This window comes from Limulus polyphemus, unplaced genomic scaffold (genome assembly GCF_000517525.1).
Source record: "Limulus polyphemus unplaced genomic scaffold, Limulus_polyphemus-2.1.2 Scaffold157, whole genome shotgun sequence".
In the NCBI taxonomy this organism is placed as follows: domain Eukaryota; kingdom Metazoa; phylum Arthropoda; class Merostomata; order Xiphosura; family Limulidae; genus Limulus; species Limulus polyphemus.
This window is the reverse complement of record NW_013665767.1, coordinates 187,332-203,054: the sequence shown is the minus strand read 5'-3', so window position 1 is coordinate 203,054 and position 15,723 is coordinate 187,332. Positions and strand designations below refer to the sequence as shown.

At 30.6% G+C, this 15,723-nt stretch overlaps 1 protein-coding gene across 1 annotated transcript in view; it reads left to right on the top strand.

Moving 5' to 3' along the window:
• The window catches only part of LOC106476498 (unconventional myosin-Vb-like), a 106,116-nt gene extending 97,520 nt beyond the window's left edge, over nt 1-8,596 (top strand). Inside the window, exons 17-24 of the mRNA XM_022381332.1 lie at nt 1,604-1,715; nt 3,031-3,130; nt 3,564-3,670; nt 4,756-4,850; nt 5,458-5,613; nt 5,985-6,126; nt 6,525-6,624; nt 7,484-8,596. Of these exons, the coding sequence (XP_022237040.1) occupies nt 1,604-1,715; nt 3,031-3,130; nt 3,564-3,670; nt 4,756-4,850; nt 5,458-5,613; nt 5,985-6,126; nt 6,525-6,624; nt 7,484-7,650 (979 nt within the window). The 3' untranslated portion in view covers nt 7,651-8,596. The remainder of the gene's footprint in view (nt 1-1,603; nt 1,716-3,030; nt 3,131-3,563; nt 3,671-4,755; nt 4,851-5,457; nt 5,614-5,984; nt 6,127-6,524; nt 6,625-7,483) is intronic.
• Nucleotides 8,597-15,723: the final 7,127 nt, after the last annotated feature.

Below are 15,723 nucleotides of genomic sequence, written 5' to 3'. Positions count from 1 at the left end.
GTTCATAAATTAATTTGACTACAAAAGGGATTAGGAATCACTGGCATATTTTTTTTAATTTTACTGTATGAAAGGATTAGTGTAATTAAAGTATTTGTTGTCACATTCAGGACAGTTCTATGATGATAGGTGATATTTTACTGCCTTATTCATTTACTACAACTCTTCTTCTATCACATAACGAGCAAAGAACTATTCTGAAACTCTTACAAGTATACTATTATATGGAAAACACTTTAAAAAATTAGTTTCAACATACTTTTTCCTTTTTTGTTTTACTACAAACTTTTTTCTTTTACAGAATTTTTTGTTACAACTTTAAATTCAGAAGTCTAACCAAATCAATTGTTGGCCCTTGAAAATGTATTTTGAAATTTTTTTTGAAATGAAATATAGGAAGATTAAACATCAGATAACAAGCCAGAGGTTCTAAATATTTGATTATAAAAATCAATCGTTATCTAAATTTAGTTGGTCTCAGTTCCATGTATTGTAAATGAAAAACTTGGAATAAAGAGTTTAAATTTTTTTGCTGATCATCAGTAAATAAGAGGACTGTGAAAATTTGTAGCTATTGCAGAATTAATTTTCCCCGTATGTTTTGCTTTTAGATATTTGAAACTGGTTTAATAATATATTAAATACATAATACACTTTACTGTATCTGCTATGAGCCTCAGCAGTGTTAACTTTTCATTCTTTTTATTTTACCCATAAATTTTATTATCTGGCTTATTGAATTTGTTTATAATTGCAAATATGAGAAGAGGGGAGAAAGATTGTATAAGCAGTTTTTGAAAGAGAACTGTAGAAAGTAGGAGCTAGAAAAATAAAATGTATATAAAGAAAAAACTGGCACTCAAATGGGGTAGGATAGGGAGCCTAAAACTGCCTGGGCAAATACTCAGATATCAGGATGATATATATATATGTACAGTAGGTTAGTCAGTAGCACTGGAACAGTATAACAAGGTTATCACCCCACTGGCCCAGACATCACTGGCCCACCAGGATTTTGCCTGGTGTCCCGGCGACCCAATCTGCACATGCACTTTCAAAAAATATTTAGCTATTTACTTTGTATATACTGAACATACCATAAATATTTATTCAGCATGTATTTATTGGAGAATATGACACTTGACAAACTTTTGGGTACATTTACTTGATGAAATCACCTATAAACAGCAATACATAACTGTTTCTCACTGGTTATGGGGAATTGCAGCTCATCAGCACACGGTACTTTTACTGTACAGTACACTGAAGTACCTTATTTCAGACCTGAAGTAAACAAACATTAGCAGTTTTTAAACTCTGAAAGCATCAAACATGTCAGAAGGGGGAAAAAACAGTACCAATTGAATACAATTTTTCAATTTGAACATGAATTTTCAAACAAGATCTTCAAGAAGAGTGAGACTTGTAATATCATTAATCTCTTATTTCTTCTAATTTAACATTGTATTTTTAAACCCTATGCTATTATTGTACAAGTACTCTTTAAGCAGTCAAGTTGAATATCATATCACTTCCACATCAATTAACATACAGTTTGTTGAAAAAAAGTGTTATGAAAATTATTAAACTATTTTTTTTTCAGGCAAAATGGAAATGAGCCAGTTTCAACACTTACCCAAGATTTTCACACACGCCTCGACAACCTATTGAGGACTCTAGTCCATGCCAAGCCTCACTTCATTCGTTGTATCAAGGTAATTTGATAATTTTTACTGGACAACCTACTGAAGGCTGATTCATACCAAGCTTCACTTCATCCATGTATAACGATAGTTGATAATTTTGCACAACACATTTGTCAAGTTAGTATCTTCATTTCTGATATATAATTGTAAACATTTAATTACTCTTGCTTATAGTGTAGTCTTCTGTAAATAATGAAAGGCATGGAGTAAAAAGTGTCATAATTCATTCTGCATACAACTTTGTAATCAAAACTTTTGTAATGATTAAAATATATTTTGCCCTTTAATTACTAGTACAGAATATGTCTTTAGTTACATGTGATCAGGAATGTGTTTTTAAATTTTCATACAGATGTTCTGCATGTAGTTAAAATCGTCCTTGTAAACCAGATGTGGAAAAATTGTAAATTGCAGTAATCCTTCAGACTTGTTCCATAAAGCTTATACTTACTTGGTCGTCTGTTTGTGTCATGACTTCCTGGAGTGGGATCATACTCATTCTAAGGAGTGGTACAGGCACTTGTGCAAGTTAGTATGAGATGGGAATTTATCTCTCTTGAATATGTTTGGAATGATTGTTGATAAAGGTAATCTAAGGATTGTGGGATACTGCATTAGGACCCTGGTTTAACTTGAAAATGTGGTATTTTAGTATTATTATTCTTGTCTTTGTCCTTTGTAGACATGTTTAGGAAACATCCTTTACTCCAGCAGCCACTTAACGTTACTGAAATTTATTCCATGTTTAACATTGCAATGCACTCTGATGAAGACTTAGTGTGATTAACACTTTACTAATTACAGATTGTTCAACACAGACTGGATATAAGCATTTATTTTAGTTAATATGCCTAATAATTTCTTATATTTATCTAAGGAATTTTTGTTATAACACATAGCAGAGACTTTTTAAAATATAGATCGAACAATTATTGACCTTATGTGACATAAACTCCTCGAAAGCATAGTTTTTATAATTTAATTCACTAGTATGCAATAGAGTCTGTTTGTTTTCTCACAGAAATATATATGTGTGTGTTTACAGACATATATGTATGTATATGTAATAGTTACTATTTCTAGGCTGAATTGTAAAAATATAAGTATTTTGTCATTTTTAATTAAAATTACAATTTTGTTTTAGAATATGAATGATCAGTTAATTTTCTGCATATTGGAGACAGCTAAATTAAATGAAATTGACATTTACAAAATTGTTATGCTTTTTTTGTTTAAGCTTTTTTATTGCTAGTTAATTTAATTTCTACGTAATAACATCATAACATGTGAAGTTTATATTTTATTTATAATTTTCTTCAACTAGTCAAACAACTGCGAACAACAGTCCCACTTTGACAGAGCTTTAGTTGTCAGACAGATTAGAGCCCTTCAAGTCCTTGAAACTGTCAATTTAATGGCAGGAGGTAGGAAAACGTCTTGTACAAAAAAGTTTTTAAATTGATTGGAGAATTATTCCATGAAGGAAATCAATTAATTAGTTTTTCAGAACTACAGTTGTTATTTTCTTTTTATAATTTGTTGTATTTTATACCTCTATTAGCTAATATATATTTAAACTATGATTGATTAATGTATTGGTAGCTGATGAAGTTGCTGTAGTGAAACAGTCTAAAAACAAAATAATGGAACTTCAGGATTTTATTTTATTTATTTGAAAACATAGATTTAATTTCCTTTACAGTGAAGGCAGAAACTGAATCACAGATGTCCATAAAGTTGAGTTTACTAAAATACTGTATCCTCCCAAACATTTTTAAACATGATCTATTATAGACCAAGAAAAAATAGATATTTTGAGTTACAAAAGGTCTGAAGAAGTTGACTTGCTTGTTTCAGGCTATCCACATCGTATGAGGTTCAAGGCTTTTGCTGCTCGATACAGAGTTCTAGCCCCTTTCCGAAAACTGAAACGAAATGAAGATAAAGCCATTGAAGATTGTAAGGTAAGAAAATATTTTTTGTTGTAAAGTTTTTCTAATAATGTTTATTTCAGGGAATACTTATTAAAAATAGTATGGAATTGTAAATTTGTTGAGATTACTTTTTCAGTCACTTGAATTTATTGCTTGATTATATAACATAAATGATCAAAGTCAGTCTGTATATAAGCTCTTCTTTGTTGAAATGCTATGATTGACCACATTTGTTCTTTAATGCAGTCTGAGTTCATATCATATTCTGTTTTTAGTTCATAATCTTTGTCTTTGTTACGATCTGAGAACCTGACTGGCTAGTACCAGTGGAGTAAATATGCCACTACAACTGCAGGAGGGTCCTAGTCAAAAGGGGGGCCGAAGGGCCTGACAAACTTAAGAATTGTAGGCAAGGGGAATAAATGTAAGGGGCCCAACATGTTTTATAGCTACACTGCTGGCTAGTACCTAGGTCAAATGTTTTTCATTGGTTTTTCAGTTACACTTGTTAATGACATAAATAAATGTGTTTTAATAAATTAATCAGTTACACTTGTTAATGACATAAATAAATGTGTTTTAATAAATTAATCAGTTACACTTGTTAATGACATAAATAGATGTGTTTTAATAAATTAATCAGTTACACTTGTTAATGACATAAATAGATGTGTTTTAATAAATTAATCAGTTACACTTGTTAATGACATAAATAGATGTGTTTTAATAAATTAATCAGTTACACTTGTTAATGACATAAATAGATGTGTTTTAATAAATTAATCAGTTACACTTGTTAATGACATAAATAGATGTGTTTTAATAAATTAATCAGTTACACTTGTTAATGACATAAATGGATGTGTTAATCAAAATTATTTTGAATTATTTCTAAACACTATTTCTATAAATATCCTGCTTTGCTACATCCAGAGGAATTTATGAGTAAAAACAGTAGTCCAGTTTTAATACTTTAGTAGTTCTGTTCCAATTTATTTTTTAATGGTTGATATAGAAAAGATTTTGCCTTTTTTATTGTTGTGTGAATCAGATAATGGATTTAATTTTGCTATATATTTATAGTGTATTTAAACTTTCATTTTTGTTTTTTCCAGATTATATTGGATTGTTTTCTACGAGTAGTGGAAGCTCAAGAATTAACAAGTGCTTCAACGTCTTGGTCATTAGGCAAGAGACATATCTTTCTAAGGTGTGTATTCATAACCTTAAAATGATACTATTAAAAATACAGGAGTATCTTGTGGTAATTATTTCCCCAACTCATAGCTGTATTATTTTACTGTCGGCAACATGTTGGCTATGTTGTGCTTATTTTAGAAATTTAGTAATTATTTAGTTGCAGAAATCCATTTTGATACTATAAGTATAAAAATGTTTAATATTAATAAGTTCACAAATTATTAAATTAGATTTCTTATTTCTAATATATAAATATATATATATGTGTGTGTGTGCGTGGTTTAAGAAAAGTTTTTTGTTTTTATTATAGCAACATGATGAAAATCACTCTTCAGGATAATTCAACATGTAAAACTTTTATTTAAGTATGTTAAAAGAAAAATGAGAATTATATTTTATCAGCTGTTATGAAATTCACTGTAAATCCTACAAATCTAATATAAACTTAATGCATTATCTAGATATTTGTTTAATTCTAAAGATTAAATATATTTATTTTTGTCTTTGGTTTATAAAATAATCCATTATTTACACATTGTGAAACATGTATAAATACTTCTCAATTGCATTAGAATGAGCATGGGGAGGAAATTGAATGTCTATCTTGTTCCTTTTAGTGAAGGGGCACGACAACAACTAGAGAAGGTACGAGTAGAGCGGCGACATAATGCAGCAGTGCTCATACAGTCAGCATGGAGAGGCTGGCAGTTTCGTCGGCGTTGGTCCACTCTTAAACGTAACCTGCAGTTACAGGCTCGTACACGGGGCACCAAGTAAGCTTTATAATATTTATTGCTTTGTAAAACAGATAAACAAAAATTCGTGTGCATTTATAAGACATTAAATAGACTTTATGGCCATAATCAATTGTCAGCATACTATATATCATATCAGATCACCAAAGAAAGGTATCTGACAGACACCTTTATCAACTTTATCAGACCACCAAAGAAAGACAACTTGCAGGCATCTATATCAATGTGCAGTGTAACACAAAAATCAATATTTAGCTATTTTTTTCTAACATTAGAATTATAAACTCTAATTTATTGTCAAATTTATTAACATACATTCATAAAATAGTAGTTTATTAAAATTTAAGTAGTATATCTGGTATTTAAAAATGTGATTCTTTTTTTTTCAGAAATGTTCATCATCCCCCTCCACCCATTACCACCAATGCTTCAAGGCCACGCCCTCAACCAATTGCTGGGACTCCTCCTCCTGACTTGGAGAAAGATCAGAAAAAAATTCAGCAAACATGTTCACTGTTTGGACTAGATCTGGTAATGTTTAATTATGAAGGAGTTGATGGAATCACTAAACATCTTGATACATATTAACCTCTTGTACAATACCCATTATGACAGCAGAAGAGGGTGTATTTATTTAGAGGATAAAAATTGCTCTTTCTTTTTTCAGTCTAGTATTCATAATATATATATATAAATATGTAGTAGATAAGTAGGTAATGGGCTAAGATGTTCCTTTAGTTGATGACATCTGTTAGAATAAATGTTATGGTTCATACAATAGCCCCACGGGTACCAGTTAATTTCTCAGTATTAACATTAGTATTTTGTGACTTTAAGTAATTAAAAACATGCATTTTGCTTTTGCTCTTTTTTAATAGAGACTAAAGAACAAAAGTTTTAACTATATTTCTCTCTCTTCTCTCAAAAAGGAGCGACCTCCACCAGTACCTCCCAGTCGATCATATACAGTGACCGGCAACACTAAAATGGGGTATCCACAAACAAGAGTAATAAAAATGAATTTCCCAGGTTTGTTCCTGTATTTATATTTTTTATTTTTCAGATTATAATGCATTCTATCAAAACACTATATATTTTTCAAAAGATTTTACCATCACAGAGAAATGTCTTTGACCATAGGGTATTAGTGGTATTGTGTTAAAGTTATTAACATTAGTATACTTAAACTTAGCGTTCTCTAACTCTTTTGTTTTTTCACCAAATTCTACTTATTTTACAATAGTTCTAACAAATTTTAATTTATACTATTACAAACGCTATTGGACTGTGCATCATCACAGCTTATATACCAAAACCACTTCCACACTTCCAGTAATGACCTGGTTGATTTGTATTATTAGCCATCAGAGGGAAATAAAAGAAGGTAGTGTTGTAGTTTGAATTGTTAAAAAGTGCCTTACTAGCAGTTACTTGTGGGTTAACCCTTTAGCTAAGTTGGTAAAGCAGTCAACTGGTGTGTGACAGATCTTAGATCCATTACTGGACTGAAGAAGGAGAAAAAAAAAACTGGCTCTCAATTTGGGATCATTTCATGACTGAGATAAGGTCCAAGGATGAGCCTTGTTTGTGAGAGGTGGTAAATGTGGTAGTTTGGGTTATCAAAAAGTGCATTATTAAAAACTGTTAGTGTGTTAACCCTTTGTCTTGGCTGGTAGAGTATTTGCCTAGTATTCACAAGGTCTCAGGTTTGAATTTGAGCCAAGGAAATACAAACAGTTTAGATTACTATATTAGTGAATGGGTAGTTTCAATTATTAATGCTTATTTAGAACACATCTTGAAGACTGAATGTATAAGAAAGTGTTTATTATTAAGTAACATCTGTTCCTAGGACTTTAGCCATTAACTGCATTAAGTGTTTTTACAGAAGATGGTAGTGGAGAGGTTCAGTTGCTGAAAGGAGAAACTGTAGTGGTTGTGGGAGCTTCCCAGCAACGAGGACATCTACTGGTGGAACACAAAAGTCATACAATTCATGTCCCCTATCAATATTTGGAGCTGAAGACCAGTGGTCAGCCAGCACTTGGCATGTGAAATGAGCTCTTTATTGGCAAAGCCATTACAAATCATGTTGTAAATCAAGAAACAGAGGGTCTTATCAAGTAATTATTTTGTATTGTACTTGGAGTGACTGTAATTGTTTGTTAGAAGTATTATGTTTAAAGATGGACTGACTAATAATTTAGTTTTAGTATGTTCTAGCAGGAAAAGAATTAGTTATACTGAGTGGTTTATACCTGTGTTTCAGTATGTTTTAGAAAAAAAAAGGATTGGGTCTAGTTACTGATGCTAAAGTAATATTTGATAAGTTGCTCTTTGTTTTGTTGTATAGGTAATCATTTGTTTTCATGAGCTTGTTGCTAATGTTAAAGCAATGTTTTGATGCATTTCCTATTTGTTTTGTTGTCAGTATAACATTTAATTTAATAAACAAACATCTGGTGTTATAGCAATATTTGAGCACTTGGTGTTTGTCATTTGTTTGATTTAATGACCTAATTGTTTAATTAAGTAATACTTAATAGAACTGGACTGATACTTGGAATCAGTATACAATTTTGACAAACAAAAGGAAATGATATAATATAATGTTCTGAGTGATTAATACTTTGTTTTATTTGAGTGAGGGTCCAATAATCTAAATTGTGTTTTATACACAAGGTAACATTTAGACTTCATTGGGTTTTTATCATCCAGTTATAATTTGATCAAGCAACCTCATTCTTCACTTCCAAGTAATGAGTTTACAATGTGATGAAGTTGTTTGCTAGGAATGTAATATTTTTACAGATTAGATTCTTGTTAGTGGATGGTTACCTTTTTGGTATATTTCAAGGTGAAGTTTAATGATATGATTTCAATACTATTTTCAGATGTTTTACCTTCTCCACTGTACCATGAATGTACAGTTCAAGCTCTGACAAAATAAATTATGAATCTCTTGTGATTTCCTAAGGAATATTTTAAATATACAGGGTGGTCCAAACTTATCATTCCTATTTTAAAATTTATTAATTAACTAAGTAAGAGAATATAACTTTGCAGTTTTCAACATCTTGTAGCCCAACTCAGACAGTTTTTATTGACATGGCTCTCAGCATGCCTACGTTTAAATTCACATTCACTGCAACATGTCCACAGTTATAGTGGCGATAGCATCTATTATCCTGGTCTTTAGCTCCGTGATGTTTGCTGTAGGTGTGCAACACACAATATCTTTAATGTACCCTCATACTTCTTTCCTGCATTGGCATCTGTAATTACACTGCACCACAGTCACTGATTTGGTGTGTGCAAGCCAAGTGACACATTAAGCCTTTTCTTGCACAGTTGCCATTTTATGGGATAATGCTGCATGCTGGAGTGAAAAAAATATGACAATAAAAAAATGTTTGACTTGAGCTACAAGATGTTGAAAACTGCATGGTTGTATTTTCTTAGTTAATTAACTATTAAATTTTAAAATAGGAAAGATAATTTCAGACCACCATGTATATTTCAAACTGAATAAAAGTGCAGAATCTAAATAAAACAAAGAAAATTGTTTACATATTCTGTTAAATGAGTTATTTACAGCCTCTAAAAGAGACTGATAAAAGCGAAAAAGGAGTATTTGAGGAACTCAAAATAACCCAAACTTTTTCTGACATTTTAATGATTTTCAAACTAAAAATACTTATAAAAAGTGAGCCTGAAAGAAAGCAAAACTTATGGAATCTAAAAATTGTGTAAATATACTTTTATATGTATATAGTTAGGAATTTCAGTGCCAAGTTATTAATGTAATTATTGGTTGAAATGCTGATAGACTCATTATGCTGGAAAAAAAGAAAGAACTTTTTGACTCAATTCCTTCTTTTTTTGTATAAAACGGGTAATGTCACACATGTGAGTGCAAGACCCTTTCATTATCATATGGCATTATATATGTATATATATATATATATAAATATATATATATATATATATATTGAAAGCATCACTTTTAATTCTGTCCCAAACACCTGAAGAACCCCAAAGATTCTTATAATTATTGTTGTGGATCTGAATGTAGTTTTCTCTTACACACTTTTAAGTTAGCTAATATTATTTTTTTTTGCACAGTTATGTACTAATTGTTTATGTTACTTATCACAAAAAGTAGGGAAACACAGGAAAAGAAAAGTCTATGTATTACTCTAAAGTAGATGGTCAACTGAAGCATAAGTATCAGTATTCCAAAAGCAATAAAACTAATGTAATGGCAGCAAAACAACCTAATATGTCTCTTGAATGTCATTTTGAAGTTTCAGACATGGTATATTAGTTGCAACTGTATGCATAAATTAATTTTTCATTAGCTAAATAGCATGATTAAACATTTTGTCCATTGTCTCAGATTGAAAAAAAACTTTTTCCTTTACTGATTGTGATATTTTTTATTTTTTACTCAGTTCTAGAAAATATTGTGCTCAAAACATATTTTTACAACACAAGTATTATAAATAAAAGTTTAGTTACCAAATATTGTTTTCTACCAGGATTACAGATGTAATGGTTGATTCAAATAGAAAGTATTTGAAGTATTGTTTAGGTTAGAAGTATTACTAGAGTAAAAAGTAATGTCATAACGTTCTACATTTTGTAATAGTAATTCCCAATTTAAGTATCATCGTATCACTTAGTCCATATTTTTTTAAATACTATATGAAAATTAACTTCAATATTTTTAATATTTTTGCTGAAACCATTAGATCACTGATCCATGTCCATTTTAATACCGTTTGAAGAGTGGTTCATGATTTTATTAGATATGGTCTTTTTTATTTGTTTATTGTTAAGCACAAAGCTATACAATGGACTATCTGTGCTGTGCTTACTACAAGTATCAAAACCTGTTTTTTTAGCATGATAAGTCTGCAGACTTACTGCTGAGCCACTGGGTGGGCAAGACAGATACTGTCAAGGGTAGTAAGTTTAAACCTTTGTTGTAATATTGCCAGACTGCTGCATCCATGTCTTAACTTAACTTTTACAACAGTAGCTAACTTTCAGCAAAAGAACCTATTTAACATCAGTTGCAAATACTTTTCCACAGCAAATGTGCTACAATGTCTCTACTCGTTCCTTAATTCAAGTAACTTAACATATATCTTAAATAGCTTGTTTAATACTAACTTGATATTTATGGTTGAGTGGCTAAACAGTTCCAAGTTCTTTATTTTCTGTGAGTAATAAAATGTCAACAATGTGTGAGTTTTGTTAATGTGTCACTATTCTGTTTTGTTTTTTATGATAATAAAATTTATCATTCTCTATAATGGATGATAAGGGGTGTAGCTATGGCTTTAACCATGTGTAACCATCAATAGCAGAGGGCCCTTTGCTGAATGGCAAAAAATCTGCTTTAAGAATGTTGAAAGAAGTTTACAAGGAATTGGACAAGTGCATTTTGTTGTTCTTTTTCTACATTTATTTTTGTGATAAAGTTAAAAGGTTAACATCAACATATCTTAAACAAAAAGGATGTGTAATCATTTGCACTCTTGTATTTAGGGAGCTATGCCCCTCATAATGTCTTATAAGGTCATTGTTTAAGCTCTATCAATTTTAGTGATCTTCTTATAAAACATTGTTAAATTGGGTTGTATATATATACAATTTATAACATTGTAGTAGGAGAATATTCTAAAATTGGATATATTTGTATCAGTGTTAAATTTTAGGTGGAAGATTGGCATAACATTTGGTGATAATTATTTCAAATATTCCGAAGTAAGATTGGGTTGTATTTATACATTATCAATATTCTTCTGAAAGACTGGCATTAAATAAGGTATATTTATTCCATGTTTAGATTTTTTGTTGTTGAAATATAAATTAAGGTTGATGTGAGTATTTATGTGTTATTGTTGGTTGACATTGATATCTGGCCTCTACATTTATGGAATGACAAAAGTATGCAGTAGTTTTGATGGTCAACTCTTTGTACAGTATGTCTAGTTAGCAATCAAAGTATATTCCTGATACATGTGTGTGTGTGTGTGTGTGTGTGTGTGTGTGGTTGTTTTAATACAGAAAATTTATGGTTTGTTGCTTCTAACAACAACAACAAAAATTGAAGACCTTAGTCCAACTTCAGTTTAACACAAATAATAGTCCATGTAGAACAAGCTTTGAACAAGTGAGATGGTATTAGCTTAGTGGGGATTGATGTCAAAATCACACTCCAAATCCATATTACCCCTTTTCAAGAAAATTCAACATTTTCAACTTAATTTGTCATTATCAAGCCCTAGGATGTATCATTTAGATTTTCAAAATACTTTTATCATTTACATTATACTCAATATATTTTATCAGATAGCTTGGAAGTTTCCACATGTACTCCATCTGGTTTCTATTTTTTATGTAATTCTTCTCTGCCAAAAATTCATAAAAAGTTTTTTAACTGTTTTAATACTAAAGCTAAGTGTAACAAAACTAGTAAAATCACTTTGTAAAGATTACAGTAGTAGTTAAGACATCAGTAACCATATGGTTGGTCTTAATAATCATAGAATTCTAGTAAAATGGTGTTAGTTTTCATGGCAGTGATGGAATTAGTAGGCATGCTGTTTGTTGTTTTATGTTGTAACTTTTTTCTAGTATTGATTATGTTATAAACTATATTGTGCTGATGAAGGAAAGAAGAAGACCTTTCATATAGCATATTTATATATATACACATATATTTATGTTGTCAACGTTAACTCAACAAAGATATGTATTTTAAACGCTTCTGTCCATCTGTCAAGAGTTGTGTATTTTGGAACCAAATACCATTATAAAGACAGATAATCCTCAGGGCCTTCTTTGTACAATGTGAAATTCCATTTAGTAACTGCATACACAAGTTCCCTTTTCAGCACAAATATCTTTAATGTTTGAACACTGGTTACTGACATCAAAATTTACTTGCACTTTATAAGCTTTTTATTTATTTTCCAAACATTAAATGTCCATTCATTAGATTGGTTATACTTGTAAATGAAATGAAACTCCAGTAATTATATTTTTGGTTTCATAAATTGTAGCTTTTCTCCTGCTTGAAGTGACTTTGTCAAGGTGACAAAACCTGCTCAAATAAATTTATATTACAGTTACTTTCAGTTCCAATTAATTGTGTTAAACAAACTGTTAAAAAAAAGAGAGAGGGAGAGAAATTATTTCTGGAGTTGTTTTTTCTTTCACAAAAATGAGGCATATGAATGAGAATATTTGCACAGCACTTAACTAAGATCTTTTTTTGGGGGGGATGTGGATGACATCTTATGCAGCATGACATGATTATATTACTGTTTACAGTTTATATGTCAGTCAGATTGAGAATAAGAATTTGCTATATTCCAGATATCTCAAAAAGTTATACTTGATATTCTTAATTATCTAAAACCTACCTTGGACTTTGAACCTGCCACCCACAAATTTACCTCAACTGTAGTTCCTTTTATTTTATGTATTCAGAAAGTCAGGTGAGATACAGTAAATACTGAATACCTTAAAGCTTTGTCACAATACAAGTCTTGTCATTTTGTTTTGTTTAAACAATGCTTCAGAAGTTAAATTTATATACAGTTTAGCAGTTTCCTCAGCTGAAGCTAACACATTATGTGAGAGTGTAAAATAAAAACACTAGTTGTATCATTTATGTTAATACAACCAAAGTTAGTGGGACAGGTTTGTGTTCTTTACTAACTAGAATTGGTAATTTTTGTAAATATTATAAATGTATTAACATTTATTTGTATGAATTTGTGTCCAGAAAAGCTTTCACCGCTGTAAATACTTTGTAAATGTGAACAATAAACAGGTGTTCCAATTCACCCATGATCTTTTTTTCACTCTGCGAATTATATGAGGATTTTAATGTCTTCTAGGAACTGCTGTTTTTCTGGTAATTAAAAAAGTTGAATGAAAAATGAAATGTACTGACTAATTTCTATATGTAACTATTTTTTGCCAAAATAACACCAGTTATGATCTAAAGACATGCAATTATATAACATTTTTTAAGAGTAAAATATCTGAGCCTAAATAATAACATAAACATTCCTAAAATAAAATGTGTTATTAGTTCTTATCTATAAATCTGATTTGTGAAAGACTTACTAAAATATTACTTGCTGAACAATCTGATTAACAACATAAAAGTTGTCATGAAAATGTATGTTGTATATAGCGCTTACAGCCATGGTATTTGGTGAAAGGCCTGGTCAGCACAGGAAATAGTAGATAGTGTGGTTGACATATTCTAATTGTCAGAACTTAAAAATATAATTATTTTTGCCAATTGTCAAAATAAAAACTTTTACTTATACTTTTTAATAGTATAAATGTATACTGTGTAACAGTGTGTTGTTGTTGGGCTTAGGATTCTTCTACAGTAGGTGTCTGTGACATGTTGGGGGATAAATTCAACGATAAATGAACAGCATGCACTTCACTTGTTTTCAAAATTATATATATATATTCGGAACAAGTTAAACGTGTGTACAACAAATTCTTCACACTGTAGAGATTATAGGCATATCATAAACACTATATATATATAGTTCTCTTCTTCTTGTCAAAAGTCCACTTGCTTTAGAATTTCAGTTAACAAGCCGAACTATCTTCTCTGTTACTATCACACTAGTAATAATGTTCTGTGTGTGATTCACTTACAATTGTGGCGCGAGTTACCGTAATCTTTCGGTCTTCTTTCTTCTAAATATCCTCTGTTCCTTTTGTCAACGTGCACTCAATTACTTTAGAACCACACTTTGGCGAAATAATTATTTTATCTCCTTTTCTACTGTTAGTCTTACTCTAACATTAAAGTTAGACATATCACTTCGAGGGTAGTTAACTTCACACTGAACTTTTCCTTGCCCGTAACTTTACTTTCTTCCGCTATTATCTGTCTGCTGTTTCAGCTCGTCTCACACTATTTATATGTTTATCACTTAATCGTTTGTCCGTATTCTATAAATTTCTATATTCTCGACGTCAGTGTATTGCACGTGACGTTCGATAGTTTCAACATCAATGACTTTTAAACACAATTTCCTACAATGTCTTATTATATCAAAAAACTAAACAGTCTTTTATATCATGACACTAATAAACTTTGCTTTCACTCATGGGTTCTTAGAATAACCGAATTTTTGAATGATAATAAAATTTTACGCAAGTGAAAAATAGACAATGAAAGTTTAAAAGAATCAATTAAAGAACTGCTAACGGTGTAGACGTATACCTTAATTAATAAGGCCATCCAGCTGAATCCTAAAGGAAGTCTATTTCTATCAAATTCAAGCCCAATAATCTAAACTAGGCCAACTTTATATAGACTTACTGAAATAAAACTATTATGCCAAGATTAATAAAATCAACTTCATTACGTAAGTTTAAATATACTTGTTAAGGAGTATCCTCTTACTTTTAGGTCCTATGCCAAAGCTTCTAAATCCACTCCGTTTTTAATAAAGCCATCCTGGCATTTTATGACTAGTTAACCTAAACCAACCCAAGTTTTTATTTACTTTGTTTAATGAAAAGAGATCAGACTACTAAATCTAACACTAGCCAGGTTTTAATAGCAATATAGTTGCGAAATCCTCTTGTATAAAAGCTAGTAATAAAAGGCCTAAACCTATCCCAGTTTTAATATTCCTGGAAGAACATTCTGTTATACCTAAATTAATTCAAATTTTAATAGATTTAAAAAGAGACACCATGTTCCATCTTTATAGAGTAGGCTTGCCAACTTTTTGAAGTACAATTCCGGAAGATAACTTCCACGCCTATCTGTCACATCTTCTCTTACACAAATTGCCAATAGTTCTCTTGAACGTTTTATACTATATTATTTATAACCAATAGAAAGCCCAAGTTTTAATCTACCCAATGACGGATTAGATTACGAATAGGTATAGGACATTCTTTGCTTTGTGCTTGTTATTGTTACGTCAGCGAGGTCACGTGCTAGTATTACGCCATGTCCTTCTCGAACCTTCATGAATTATTGGGAACTACTAGATTGGGGTAGTCTGGTATATATAAGACGCTCACAACGTGACGGAACGAGGTAATGAGTAATTGAAC